Raw genomic sequence first — 15354 nt, forward strand, 5'->3', positions numbered from 1 at the left:
AGTTTCAACAATGCCTGACTTCTTTCAGTGAATAGCCAGACTGCCGAAACCAACTGAAGCAGAGAAAAGCTGAGCTGGGAGAACTGGCTGCTCCCCTTTCATTGTACAAGTGTTTTTTTTTAAACTTAAAAGCCTTTTGCCTGAGGCAGTATCTGTTAGCCATAATCAAACTGGCTCTAAATCCCTTCAACTTCGACTTTTCACAGGCTTTGTCTTTCATGACCTGTCTGGAAAAAAAGCCAAGGACAACATAACCTTGTTAAAGGAGCAGCATTATCACACCATGCGCCTTAAAACAAAAGAACCATCAATATCCAAATATGGCTTCATTTTTAAAAACCCCTAATCTTAAATTGTTAGTACACTACAACACACGCATACATTATTCACTATAAACATGCAAAAACGCACAACTACATTCTGTTTCAATCTGTTTCACTCTTGCCAAATGCCTCAGTTTTTCAACCAAGTTGCAATAATGTGCCATCAATCACATTTTCTCATCCTACCACACACACAACTTTCAAACTGAATGGCTGTAATAACAAGCTCCATCTAAACAGTCTGGCATTTTTGTCCTTAAATTTCTCCACAAACTTCTATGGGTTTTAACCAGTGTATATGACTATCTCAGAAATGTTACTGGTAACATAAAAGTTGAAATGTTCTAACACCAACACCAAGCTCAAAGTCTCCTTCTTAACTGTCATATTTCTGATGAATGTTCAATTTCATGGAGAAATACCCGGCAGGTCTTTCTACCTTCTCATTATCTTCTTGCAAGAGCACAGCACCAACACCCGCATCGATATCCACCTTCAATGGCTTTACATAATTAGATATGGCGAATACTAGGGCAGTACTAACACAGCTTTCAGGCTGTCAAATGCCTTCTGACAATCCGCTGTCCACTGAAACTTCTTGCCTTTCTTTAGCAATTCAGTGAGTGGAGCAACCACACTGCCAAAATTTAGTACGAATTTTCAATAAAGTCCACTCAATCCCTGTAATTGTAGTACCGCTCTTTTTTGTTGATGGTTTCGGAAATTCTCCAATTACCTTTGGTTTAGCATTACCTGGGGTCATTTATCCATGTCCAACAACATGGTCCAGGAACGTGACTTAGGCTTTGGCAAATTCACTTTTAGCCAGTTTAATCACCAAGCCTGCCTTCCAAAGTTGATCAAACAAGTCTGTTAAATGTTGCAAATGTTCCTTCAATGTGTGACTAAAAATCACCAGGTCATCGATATATACAACACAGTTAGGTAATCTGAATGACCATATTGGTAAGTCTCTTAAATGTGGCTGCATTTTTCATACCAAATGACATGACTTTAAACTGATACAGTCCATTCGTTGTTACAAAAGCTGAAATTGCCTTTACTCTTTACCAATTTAGAAATATAAGTTGCTTGTCCCACCTTTTCAACAGTCTTCCAAACATGGAATCGGATGCGCATCAGTCTTTGTAACTGCATTGACTTTGCGATACTCCACATAGAACCACTGGGTACCATCTGGTTTTGGCACCATTACTATTGGTGAGCTCCAGTCATGGTAACTTACTTCGATTATGTTGTCTTGGAACTGGCGTTCAGTTTCCTTTTGAACCTGTGCCAACTTTACAGCATTATGCCTACAAGGATATTGCTTAATCAGAACAGCATCTCCTATATCTACATCATGCATAATTAGATTAGTACTTCCCAGCTTACTTCCACAGAGCTTTCCATGCGATAGTAATAACTCTTTCAGGTCATTTCCATTTTCCTCTGGAAAGTAACTCAATAACTTATCTCAATTTTTGACAACTTCCTTCTTGTCCAATTTAATTTGAAGAACATCCAAGTCAAAATCTTCTGAACTTGGTTCTTCCCTCTGTGTTGTAACCAATAACACAGTCTCCTTTGGCTTTCCTTCCCTGTCAAAATACCTTTTGAGCATATGACACACACAGATTTTTTTTCCTGTCTGGAGTCCTTATCAAATAGTTCACCTCACTCAATTTCCTTGATAGGATCCACTAAACCTTGCTTTTAGAAGTTCACCTGTCACTGGAAGTAACACTAACACCTTATCCCCAATAGCAAAATGGTAGGTTTTTGATTTCTTGTCTACTTCCCATTTCATTGTATGCTGTGATACTTTTAAATGTTGTCGAGCCAACTCCTCCACTCTATTTAATTGTTCCCTAAAAATTGACACATAGTCCCAATATGTGGTCTCTGTATTCTGACTACTTACCCACTTCTCCTTAATCAATTTTAGCAGTCCTCTCACTTCATGCCCAAAAACTAATTCAAATGGACTGAATTTGGCTGATCTCTGATCACAAAAAGCACCAATGGAATTTTGTTACCCCAATCATCTGGTTGATCTTGACGATAAGCCCTCAACATAGTCTTTAATGTCTGATGCCACTTTCCTCACACTCACTGCTATTCTGGATGGTACACAGTAGATTTGAATTGTTTTATTCCTAAGCTATCCATAACTTCCTGGATAATTTTGATGTAAAGTTTGACCCCTGATCTGATTGTATCTCTGTGGGTAGTCCATATCTAGTGAAACATTTGAGCAATTCCTCTACAATACTTTTAGCTGTGAAACTGCATAATGGAATGGCCTCTTGAAATCTAGTGGACACATTTATTATTGTTAACAAATACTGATTCCCACTTTTAGGTTTTAGGGAGGGGTCCTATGCAATCAATTAAGACTCTTGTAAAAGGTTCCTTTAATGCAAGAATAGGTATTAAAGGTGCAAGTTTTATTACTGACTGTGCTTTTCCAATTACCTAACATGTATGACATGTCTGGCAATATTCAACTACATCCTTGTGTGGTCCAGGCCAGTAAAAAATGTTTTTGTATTTTAGCTTGGGTTTTTCTCACTCCTAAATGATGCCCTGTGATAGCACATGCGCCACTCGCAACACCTCCATTCTATAATGCATTGGCAATACGATTTGATGAACTTCTGCCCATTTCTCATCTGCCTGAATGTGTGATGGTTTCCATCTCATCATTAAACTACCACTTTTAAGACAGTAGCATTCAGGAATACATTTGGATTCTTTTTCTGTGTATGCCTTTTGATACAATTGCTTCAAATGTTCATCTTTCTGCTGTAAGTCAGTTAATTTATCTGAGCTAAAAATGTCTGCTTTATCATCCATCTGTTCCTGGTTTGTCTCCACCATCTGATCAAACATATTCTCTGCTAATTCCACTTCAACTTTCTTATCTGTACTCTTTGATCTCTCCTGTTTCAACTGGTGATTTTGTGACCTCATTACCACACAGCCCCGAAAAATCCCAGGACATGTGCTGCAATAGTTCAGTTGCCTGAGTTTCCACTGGCCTTTCAGTAGGCAGCACTATCTGTGAACCAGCTATATCATTAGCAAGGACAAATTGTATTCCTGGAGCAGAGATTTTGTCCAGTACTTCTACCATGACGTTTTCACTTTTCACTGGACACTCTAACCTCACTTCCTGTCTCATCGTGAATTCCCGTTACTAGCACCTTTTCTGGTAATATTCCTTCAGAGGAAACATATTTCCTCATCTTTCAGCGTAACAGATTGAGAGGATCCTGTATCTCTTAATATTGTAACCTCTTCATCTGCTGCTCCTGGCCGATGCAAATAAACTTTACCTTCACAGGTATATGGTTTGTGATGATCTGGCACTTCCCCCTTAATCAACCACCAACTGGCTTGTACATTCTGGTATAGCTTTCTAGCCTCCACTGTACTTTCCATTACCACTTCATTAAAATTCACTGGGTTACCCGGTTTCTCTACTTCTGGCTTCAAGTGCTTTTCCTAATCCATTGACACTGTGATTTCATGTGGCCTACTTTATTGCAATGAAAACACCGGAGCTTTTTAATTTCTCTTTCCCCTCCAAGAGTTTCATTTTTACCCTGTGCTAAGTAATCCTCATAATCTTCACCAAGATCTACCTTTCCCTTTCCATGCAAGGATTTCTTTTTTTTTAAGATTAGATTAGATTATTTACTATGTGGAAACAGGCTCTTTGGCCCAACAAGTCCACACCGACCCTCCGAAGAGCAACCCACCCAGACCCATTGCCCTACACTTACCCCTTCACCTAACACTACAGGCAATTTAGCATGGCCAATTCACCTAACATGCACATTTTTGGACTGTGGGAGGAAACCGGAGCACCTGGAGGAAACTCACGCAGATACAGGGAGAACGCGAAAACTCCACACAGACAGTTGCCTGAGGCAGGAATTGAACCCGGGTCTCTGGCACTGTGAGGCAGCAGTGCTAACCACTGTGCCACCGTGCCGCCCAAATTTTCTCCAATTTCTATCCAAGGATTGAAATTGATTGTGGAAGCCAAACTTTGACTTATGGACCAACTCAATCATCAGCCATTTCAGCTGCTAATCATGCAGTTTTAATCTCTGCTCTTCCACATGAGCTCTCCCTATTTCAGAAAGTGAATTTTTGAACTATTTAAGTGCCAATAACTGAAACTCAAACTTCCTCTTTCTTCCTTTCTTCTCTCTCTCTTTCTCTCTCTATTTCTTTTTCTTCTGCTAAAGCAGATTTTTCTCTTTCCTCTACTTTTAATCACAATTCAAACTGTTTCATTCCTGTTGCCCTTTCCTTGTCTTTTGCCGAACGCAAATTGCTTCATTTGCAATTGAATTTTAACCATCTGTAAAGATTCTGATGGCATTTCCAGCAAATTTAAATGCTGACATATTGCAGTAATTAGCTCTCCATCCCTCATGGAAGGAGGCAGTTCCAACTCCAGCTTGTCTGCTAATTTTGGCAGCTTAGCTTTAATCACCTTTTGCAAAACCCTCCAGATCACTCCTTCCACCCCCAGAAAACACTTGGTGACTGAAAGAGCCAATACTATCTCAAGCACCATTTAAACCAACCAAATTGAACACCCAGACTAAAAGACACTGACACCTACCACTCGCTGTCTTAGAGACCAACAACCCTAATCCCAAATATGAATTACAGGAGAAATCCTGGATGAGCCCCCAGTCTGTCATGGACCAGGCCAGACACCCTCAAAACATTTCAAGAAAGCAGCCCAGACCCTAAGTTTGCTAGTTGTTTTAAGTAGGTGTAAAGTGGATATTCCAGGAGAGATGCTGCTGGACAAACCACTTGGTTTTCAACAGAACAGATTTTATTGACAAGATTACCAAATGAAACATACACAAAAGAGAACAGAATACAGAATAACTTAACCTATCTAAAAATCTAGTAGATCGTCCCAACTTAATAATGCTATTCCAAATACTTGTCACAATCCCCATAAACACCGCTTGGCACAAAAGGTAAAAATCAAACATAGAATCTTACAGGAGAGATGTCAAAGAGACAGTACCAGCATGAACCTGCTTCTTTGGATCTCGCAGCTTCAAAACTTGCCTGACTTCTTTCAGTGAATAGCCAGACTGCCAAAACCAAATCAAACCAGAGTAAAGCTGAGCTGGTAGAACTGGCCATTCCCCTTTCATTGTACAGGTGTTTTTCTTAAAAACTTAAAAGCCTTTGCCTGAGGCAGCATCTGTTAGCTATAATCAAACTGGCCCTAAAACCCTTCAACGTAGACTTTTCAGAGACTTTGATTTTTACAACCTCTCTGAAAGAAAAGCCAAGGACAACATAACCTTGTTAAAGAAGCATCATCATTACACTTCTCTAACCTTATTTCTTTTTAGTTGTCCTCTGTTGGTCTTTGTAGACTTCACAATCCCCTTCGCCACATCATATGCTTTCTCTTTTGCTTTTGTGCTATCCCTGACTTCCCTTATCAGGCATGGTTGCCTCATCCTACCTTCACTATGCTTCCTTTTCCTCAGGATAAATTTTTGCAGCATTTCTCGAATTGCTCTCAGAAACTCCTGCCATCGCTGTTCCACAGTCTTTCCTGCTAGGCTCCTCTCCCAGTCAATTCCACCCATCGCCTCCCTCATGTCTCTGTAGTTACTCTTATTCAACATTACACCTGATTCCAGCTTTTTCCTCTCAAACTGCAGAGTCAATTCTATCATGTTATAGTCACTGCCTCCTAAGGGTTCCTTCACCTTAAGCTCCCCTATCAAGTCAGCTTCATTACACATCACTACATCCAAAACTTCCTGTTCCCTAAGGGGCTCCACCACAAGCAGCTCCAAACAGCCATCTCATAGTCATTCCCTATATCCTTCCTACAATACAATTCCTACATCACATTACAATTTATCTTATGTATGCACTTGCTACTTCCATCCTTAGACAAGAATAGAGAGGGGAGCATTAGTAGCTAGATAAGACAGATAAATCAATGATATTAAGAGACACTTCAAACAAAGAACATTCCTGAATCTGTAGTTTATTGCCAATTATGACTTACCTCGAATACAAAGAGAATGGAGTCCAGCTCCTCCCTCTGTGACTTATTCCCTAAATCCACACCAAAAGAAAGATGAATGAGCAATTTCTGTATTTTCAAACACAATTTGCACAAGAGTAATATGAACTTTGGAAAAACAACATCATATATGACAAGAAAACACCGCGATATAGTTCAGCCAGCTCTTAAAAATGAAAGCCAAGTATGTGTGTTGTACAAACACTTTGTAACAACCAGGTATTAATAATTTTTCATTATAAATTCAAAATAGTACGTTCAGATGGAGCGATTTAATAAAATAAACATAATGGAGATTAATGGAAAGTTCACAAAAGGATAAAGCTATAATTATGCCATACATCACTTGGTAACGGAGCATGAATGATTAACTAGTTTTTCAAAACTTGGAATTAATAGATTCCTTGGATACAATAGCACAGGGGCTCCAGCCTCTGCAAAATCTAGATTTTCCAGTAATCGTTTGGTTTGCACTAGTTATGACCCCTGTAAGTGAAGAGATTCCCCTCCCCCCATTTCCATTTTCATTGATGAGCTTTGTGAAAACTCAAGTGATATCTTGATGCCAAATTAACCACCAAATAAGGTGGTGAAGTTCAAAACTGAAGGACTCTAATGAAATCCCTCAATGTCAGTAAACAGCTTGTTGGTGACTAAGTGTCATGTGATAGCATTACTTTCAACATCAAAGATCATTTTGCTAATGACTGAAGCTGTAATATATTGACGAAGTGATATTTGGCAACTTGAAGTCCTGCTTTTGTGAACTATACTGAGCAATCCTGTCAGATAGATCGATGAACTGAATTGAATTGAATTCATTGTCACGTGTACCAAGGCACAGTGAAAAGTTTTGTCTTGCAAGCAATATAGGCAGATCACAGAGTTAAGTAGCATGGATTAGTAAATAATAGGTAAACAGCGACAAAAACAGAACCAAGGTACAGCCGTTTGAGAGTCCGTTCAGTATTCTAACAACAGTAGGGTAGAAACTGTTTCGAAAACCAACTAGTGCGTGTGTTACAGGCAGGTGTGTAATTTGCCAGTGTTGTTGCTGTACAGGAACAATTTGGCCAGAAATGCAGCTAGTTCTAGAGCAGAAATCATCAGTGCTAAACATGGGATGTTGGCAAGGCCCATAGACTGAACTCTATCCAGCACTCACAGTCCTTTCTACCCATGTAGTTAACTATTTGATTATGCATCACCATTCACAATTAGATGTGGTAGCGAAACAGAGTTTTGATCCATACACACATTGATAACATATGAACAAATGATAATCCCAAAAGAACTGTAGATGCTGTAAATTAGAAACAAAAACAGAAATTGCTGGAAAAAGGCAATGTTGTCAAGGAGAATACTGAGATACAGACTACTAGACAGGGTTGAGGTTCACAAGGAGGAGGTGTCAGCAATTCTGGAGAGTATGAAAATAGATAAGTCCCTTGGGCTGGATGGTATTTATCCTAGGATTCTATCGGAAGCCAGGAAGGAGGTTGTAGAGCCTTTGGCTTTGATCTTTATGTCATCATTGTCTAAAGGAATAGTGCCAGAAGACAGGAGGATAGCAAATGTTGCCTCCTTTTCAAGAAAGGGTGCAGAGACAGCCCTGGTAATTAGAGACCAGTGAGTCGTACTTTGGTTGTGGGTAAAGTGTTAAGGTTATAAGAGATAGGATTTATCATCATCTAGAGAGGAATAGGTTGATTAGGGACAGTCAACACAGTTTTGTGAAGGGTAGGTTGTGCCTCACAAACCTTATTGAGTTCTTTGAGAAGGTGACCAAACAGGTGGATGAGGGTAAAGCCTTTGATATGGTGTATATGCATTTCAGTAAAGGTGTTTGATAAGGTTCCCCACTGTCGGCTATTGCACAAAATACAGACGCATGGGATTGAGGGTAATTTTAGTGGTCTGGATCAGAAATTAGCTAGCTGAAAGAACACAGAGTGGTAGTTGATGGGAAATGTTCATTCTGGAGTTCAGTTACTAGTGGTGTACCATAAGCATCTGTTTTGGGGCTATTGCTGTTTGCTACTTTTATAAATGACCGAGATAAGGGCGTAGAAGGATGGGGTAGTAAATTTGTGGATGACAAAGTCAGTAGAGCTGTGGATAGTGCTGAAGGATGTTGCAGGTTACAGAAGGACATAGATAAGCTGCAGAGCTGGGTTGAGAGTTGGCAAATGGAGTTTAATGGAGAAAAGTGTGAGGTGATTCACTTTGGAAGGAGTAAAACGAACAAAGAGTATTGGGCTAATGGTAAGGTTTTTGGTAGTGTAGATGAGCAGAGAGATCTCTGTGTCCACGTATACAGACCCCTCAAAGTTGCCACCCAGGTTGATAGGGTTGTTAAGAAGGCATACAGTGTGTTAGCTTTTACTGTTGAGGGAATGAGTTTCGGAGCCACAAGGCCATGCTGCAACTGTACAAAACTCTGGTGCAGCCGCATTGCAGTACTGCATACAGTTCTGGCCAATGCATTACAGGAAGGATGTGGAAGCTGTGGAGAGTTCAGATGAGATTTACTAGGATGTTGCCTGTTATGGAGGGAAGGTCTTATGGGGAAAGGTTGAGGGACTTGAGACTGTTTTCGTTAGAGAAAAGAAGGTTGAGAGGTGAGACATATAAGATAATCAGAAGGTTAAACAGGGTGGACAGTGAGAGCCTTTTTCCTCAGATGGTGATGGCTAGCACGAGGGGACACAACTTTAACTGAGGGGTGATAGATAGACGTAGTTTCTTTACTCAGAATATCAAGGGCAACCGTAGTAGACTTGTCAACTTTAAGGGCATTTGAATGGTCATTTGATAAACATGTGGATGAAAATAGAATAGTGTAGGATATATAGGCTTCAGACTGGTTCCACAGGTCGGCGCAACATCGAAAGCGAAGGGTCTGTACTGCGCTGTAACATTCTATATTCTATCTCAGGAGGTTTAGCACCACCTATGGAGAGAAATCGGAGTTAATACTTTGGGTCGAGTGATCTTTCCTCAGAGTGGAATAATTCCTTTCCTGCGCTGGATATTCAACATCCATTTGTTGTGGTGGCAGGAATTCATCGACAGTATTCTTTTAAAAAGGTCACTGTTGGAAGTTTTCAGGAAAGATAAACGCCTCAAAAAAATTGTCAAGAGTTTTGTTGAAACCTTGCCATGCAAGCAGTGGGACAAAATTGCGTCTTTATAACATGCTACAGTACAGATTTTCAAATTTATTTCCTTTCTCCTCAGTTCAGCCTATTGGCAACTAGTCAATCTAGGTGGTTCCACACACCCCTTAACATATCAGTACTGCTATTTCAAAAGGAAGTAATATGTTACCTTGGGATATAATAAGCAATTACCAGACAGATTCATCCATCCATTTAATTATGAGGCTACATATAAAACAAACATACATAATTTCTAACTTTAGCAACTTTAGACCTATATTTCCCATTGTTTCTCATTAGCTGTTTCATCAACATATCTGATCAAGGACCAGAATATTTTCCACATAGGCAGGAAATAAACTTGCACATATTACAACAATGCAATAAGAATGTTCAACTAGCTCAGCAAAAGTAAAACCAATAAAGTATGTTGCAATTTTAATCACTCAGTAACAGATGTGGTTTAGAAACATCCAAAGCAACTAAAAGAAAATTCCAGGATCTTGCATCTTTATCCTGTGAACATTTCACTGGGAAAGAAAAATTGCATTAGAAGGAATAGCATCAATTCTTCATTGATGCTACCATATCCAAGCTTTCTAAAATTAGGTGCTTAGTGGTATAATGTGTGTATCACTGCATGTTAGTTTTAATGGAGCAATGATAGTAAAACAAATATTGGCCATGAAACATTTGTCAAGATTTTGTTGAAACGAAACATCTTAAGTTGTTCATTATAGGTGAGAATTTTCCTGCACCTTTTGACAGAAAACTTTTACTCTGATTGCTCAAAGTGGAAGCTGATGACAGTGTTATGAAGATCTATGTCTTTAAGACGAATTTGTGGTGTTCTGGTTCTCTTGAAGAGGGGTGTTGTAAACCTATTGCTGATGTGTCTGCTCCATGGAAAGCAGAATGAATAGTTTAGGAAGGTTTTTTAAAAAGCAGACAAAACAAACATGAGATCACACTGACCCAAGGTTTCAATTTTGCTTTCAGTTGTTGAAGTTGTGGTTTTATAGTTGTATCTGCAAGATATAGCTCTCTCTCTGCTGCTACAAAAACTATGAGTTCTCTCCCTTTTACTAGATTCATTCCATTGGTGTTTCTTCTCCTGAACTAGAGAAGTGAGGGAAGTCTGTTTTGTTGAATGTACCTTTCCATGTTTATTAGATGCTGCTACATTGGAACAGTAAATGAGTAGCAGTTAAATAATATATTGCTTTAAGCATTTCAATAAAGTCAAAGTTCTGCTAATTCGTTTTAAGCTTATATTTTAACCGTAGCCTAAGAATGAAGTAGGTTTTGCTGAAAGTCTAGTAGTTTGACCAAACCAATCCATCTGGAATGTTGTACTTTACGTTTCCTTTGAAATATGATAAAAGTTAGGGTCTAGACTACACCTTGCACATATTACAACAATGCAAAACCTTGATATATTTTAAGGGAATGTAGTCTGATCCACAGCATTTTACCCTCATGATTGTTATCTAGAATTTTAATGAACATTGGAACAAACAGTCTAGCTCTTTGACCAATAAGATTTTATGAGACTGGGAATAAATGCGCAAAGGAAAATTTAAAAATATAAAATGATTGGTTTCCCACAAATCCATTAAAAAAATTGCTACATGTACAAAAATCACGATTTAAAGTTACTCCATTTCTGGGTCAATAAGTTGATTTGCACTTTATTAACAATTGTCACTCATGAAAAATCTAATCATACTCTTAATTCCTGTCATAGTATTTTGTGGTGAGTTAAATGGGTAATTATTGTGCAAATCCAATATGTTTCTTAAAAAATAACAAGGAAGCCAAGGACAAGATGCTATCTGTGCAAAGCAAAAGATGGAATGATGTAAATCAACCAGCACATTTTCAAGATTCACAACATATCTCAAACTTACTGGCCAATTGGCACATTAGTGATAGCATGCCACATTAACATTCTGTTCTTTTCCCAGCAAGTTCCAATCTAGTATTTATTGCCAGACCATACATGGCCTTAAAGAGTGTACACAACATTGAAGTCACAAGGCATGCCTGCTAAAACAGAAAACTTTAGAACGTGAACCAGAAATATTCAAATTGCTGCAAGTCACGAGTGTATAAATATAGTTTACACATATTTACACAATAAACACTAGGTTTATTTATATTTTAAATATAAATGATTCAACATCTATGGGAAAACTGCATGCCAGAATGCAAGTACTTTTAAGCAAACACAAAACAGGCAACTAAATTTTCAGTAATCATTCTTACCTTTTTGTTTTAAACTATTTTCCAGTGTGAATAGATTTTCAAAGAATATAAAATAAATCTGAGAGTAGTTGGTTTCAAAGAACTGCTTCAATTCACATCTTTCCAAAGTATCTGTAATAATACAATACATTCTGTCAATGGATGCAAAAGAAGATGGTATTAAAAGTTTAGGTGAGAAAAACAGATTACAGGCAGATCAATGTGAGATGGCAGGGGAACAATAGGCTTACGTCTGACAAATAAAATTTAATATAGAAGGTTTATTACTAGGTACAGGTAATTCTTCTATAACACAATGGTTGTGTTCTTGTGTGACCCCACGCTATATAAAAACGACACATAAAAATAGCAGTTCAAGTGTTGGTGACGCAATTACATTATAGCCAATACACGTTTTAAAAGTTTGCGCTATAGATACAGCATCCCCTATTCGTCAAGCACATATCGCCACTTTGTGTTGACAGAACACGCATTATAGCGAAATGACCTGTACATAAACTGAAATGCCAAGCACATGCACATAATGCCAGGCTGTATGCTTAAGTCTCCTACATAAGAAACAGTGCATGAACATTGGAGAATCCAAGACCAGTTCCACAAAGTTTATGAAAAAGCATTTGGAGTGTCGGGGTACACTGCAAGGATGAATAAATACAAAACTTAAAAAAGTGGGACCCTCATATAAAGCTTTCGTTAAGACTCGCTTAGAACTTAGTGATCAGTTTTGGACCTTTAAAAGGTTCTAATATGGACCACTGATTGGCATCTAATTTTACAATAGCCATTATATTCACATAGATGTACATTTTAGAGAGATTTCATTTCTTTTTTAAAATAATGTAAGGGTCACATAAAACATAGAAAAGTACAGCACAGAACAGGCCCTTTGGCCCATGATGTTGTGCCAATTTAATCCTAAATGATTCAGCTATTTCAGTTGCAAGTTTAGAAAAGTCAAGGGAGAGAGCAGCAAAAGTGATTTAAGCAGATGAAGATGCTAGATAGGAGTTAAAGCAACACTATCCAAGAGAGAGCTGGGCAAGTTCATCAAAGCTGGAAAAGCACAGCAGGTCAGGCAGCATCAGACGGAGCAGGAAAATCGACGTTTCGGGCAAAAGCCCTTCATCAGGAATAGAGTTAGGAAGTCTCCAGGGTGGAGATATAAATGGTTGGAGGGCAGGCTGGGGAGAAGGTAGCAAAGAATACAATAGGTGAATGAGGGTGGGGATGGAGGTGACAAGTCAGAGGGAAGGGTGGAGCAGATAGGTGGGAAGGGAGATTGGCAGGTAGGACAGGTCATGAAGACAGTGCTGAGCTGGAAGGTTGGAACTGAGGTAAGGTGGGGGAAGGGGGAAATGAGGAACTGGTGAAGTCGACATTGATGCCCTGGGGTTGAAGTGTTCCGAGGAGGAAGATGAGGCGTTCTTCCTCCAGGCGTCGGGTGGTGAGGGAGCAGCGGTGGAGGTGGCCCAGGACCTGCATGTCCTCAACTGAGTGGGAGTGGGAGTTGAAATGGTGGGCCATGGGATGGCGGGGTTATTTGGTGCGGGTGTCCCGGAGATGTTCTCTGAAGCGCTCTGCTAGGAGGCATCCAGTCTCCCCAATATAGAGGAGACCGCATCGGGAGCAACGGATACAATAAATGACAATGGTGGATGTGCAGGTGAAACTTTGACGGATGTGGAAGGCTCCTTTGAGGCCTTGGATGGTGGTGAGGGAGGAGGTGTGGGCGCAGGTTTTGCAATTCCTGCAGTGGCAGGGGGAGGGTGCAAGGACAGGAGGGTGGTTTGTTGGGGGGGGGTGTGGACCTAACAAGGTAATCACAGAGGGAATAGTCTTTGCAGAAAGCGGAAAGGTGTGGGGAAGGAAATGTATCTCTGGTGGTGGGGTCCTCCAAATGTCCTCCCAGGACGCGCAGGTCCTGGGCCTCCTCCACTGCCGTTCCCTCACCACCCGACGCCTAGAGGAAGAACGCCTCATCTTCCGCCTCGGAACACTTCAACCCCAGGGCATCAATGTCAACTTCACCAGTTTCCTCATTTCCCCTCTCCCCACCTTACCTCAGTTCCAACCTTCCTGCTCAGCACTGTCTTCATGACCTGTCCTACCTGCCAATCTCCCTTCCCACCTATCTGCTCCACCCTTCCCTCTGACATACCACCTAAATCCCCACCCCCAATCACGTACTGTACTCTTTGCTACCTTCTCCACCTCTCTCCCCCCCCTCCCCCCCCACCCAATGTGGTAAAAGCTAAAAATGCTCTGCTCTCTTGTTCACTATCATTTCACATGTGCATACAAATTATCCAAAGGATGGAAGGTTGGAAAATATTAAACTCTATTCAAGAAATTGGATGAGAATAAGTCAAGAATAATGGAAAGGTTCATCTTAAATTTGTAGCTACACTTATAAGGTTCATATAATTAAGTAAAACTAACAGGTATTTTAAAATGCCAACTCCGAACAGGAACAGCATGTTTGACTAACTTGAAATAATCAAAACATTCAGTGAACGAGAAATGGAATGCCATATGTTTTGATATGGATTTTCAAATGTATAACAGATCAATAAGAAGCTTAATCCAAAAGCTGTGATTATATACATCTACAGTACAGTACTTGGATGTGGAGCAACATAATTAAATTGAGAAGAGTGGAAATTGACATGTGCCCCAAATCAATACCTACCCCAGAAATTAGGATAAAAACTTTTCCAATTTCAAAATGGACAGAGGAGGAAACTACATCAAAATTTTAGGCTTGCATCAAATAGGAGGTATGGCACGTTGTGAGAAAACGTGCAAAAAAAGCCATGACAGATTAACCAGTAGACAGACGTAGTAAATGGCTTGGCATGTAAGGTTGCACAAATAGGTAATGGACAGGTGAAATATATTTACCCCAAGCAGAAGAATGTTTAGATTAAGGAAAGAGAGGTACTCCATGGTGCAAATGCATAGATCGTTAAAGTGAGAATTAAGATACCCATGGCCATAAAAGCAAATGGCATTCTAAGTTTCATATACAAAACACAATTTCCACAGGAGATTTGCTGAATCGTACTTAGGACACTGCGTGCAGTTATGCTAGAATTAGAAATAGAATTAGATTTTATTGTCACATGCATTCAAGTAAAGAAATAGAGAACTACAGTGAAAAGCGTACAAGTTGCCATTATTTAGTACCAGTGTAGGTACAAACAAAACCTGTACTTTAAAAAAACAACAAACTTAAGATACAAAAACCAAGGCAACCACCTGAGATCCAAAAACCAGATTTACAAAAGCAGAAACACACTCCAGGAAGCATTTTAGTCCAGAGAAAAGGGAGGTCAAATAAAGTTTGAAAGAATAGGTTGGAAGTCAGGCTGAAGAAATGAAGAGATCATTACAACAGATAGGTTAAAAGAAAAACAAAAGTGACTTTCAAAATTTTGAAAGATGGTTTTTCAGGAGTCCTAAATCCATAACAAGTGGACACTCAGAATAACCAAGCAACAGGAAA

General features: G+C 39.5%; 1 protein-coding gene across 5 annotated transcripts in view; it reads right to left on the reverse strand.

The window, feature by feature from the left end:
• ralgapa2 (Ral GTPase activating protein catalytic subunit alpha 2) overlaps nt 1-15354 on the reverse strand; it is a 564918-nt gene that overhangs the window by 497166 nt on the left and 52398 nt on the right. For all 5 annotated transcript variants that reach the window (XM_072581416.1, XM_072581412.1, XM_072581414.1 and 2 more), the window contains exons 2-3: nt 11850-11960; nt 6403-6452 (exon numbers count right to left, since the gene is read on the reverse strand). In XM_072581416.1, coding sequence (XP_072437517.1) covers nt 6403-6452; nt 11850-11960 — 161 coding nt within the window. The remainder of the gene's footprint in view (nt 1-6402; nt 6453-11849; nt 11961-15354) is intronic.

This window comes from Chiloscyllium punctatum, chromosome 11 (assembly GCF_047496795.1).
Source record: "Chiloscyllium punctatum isolate Juve2018m chromosome 11, sChiPun1.3, whole genome shotgun sequence".
In the NCBI taxonomy this organism is placed as follows: domain Eukaryota; kingdom Metazoa; phylum Chordata; class Chondrichthyes; order Orectolobiformes; family Hemiscylliidae; genus Chiloscyllium; species Chiloscyllium punctatum.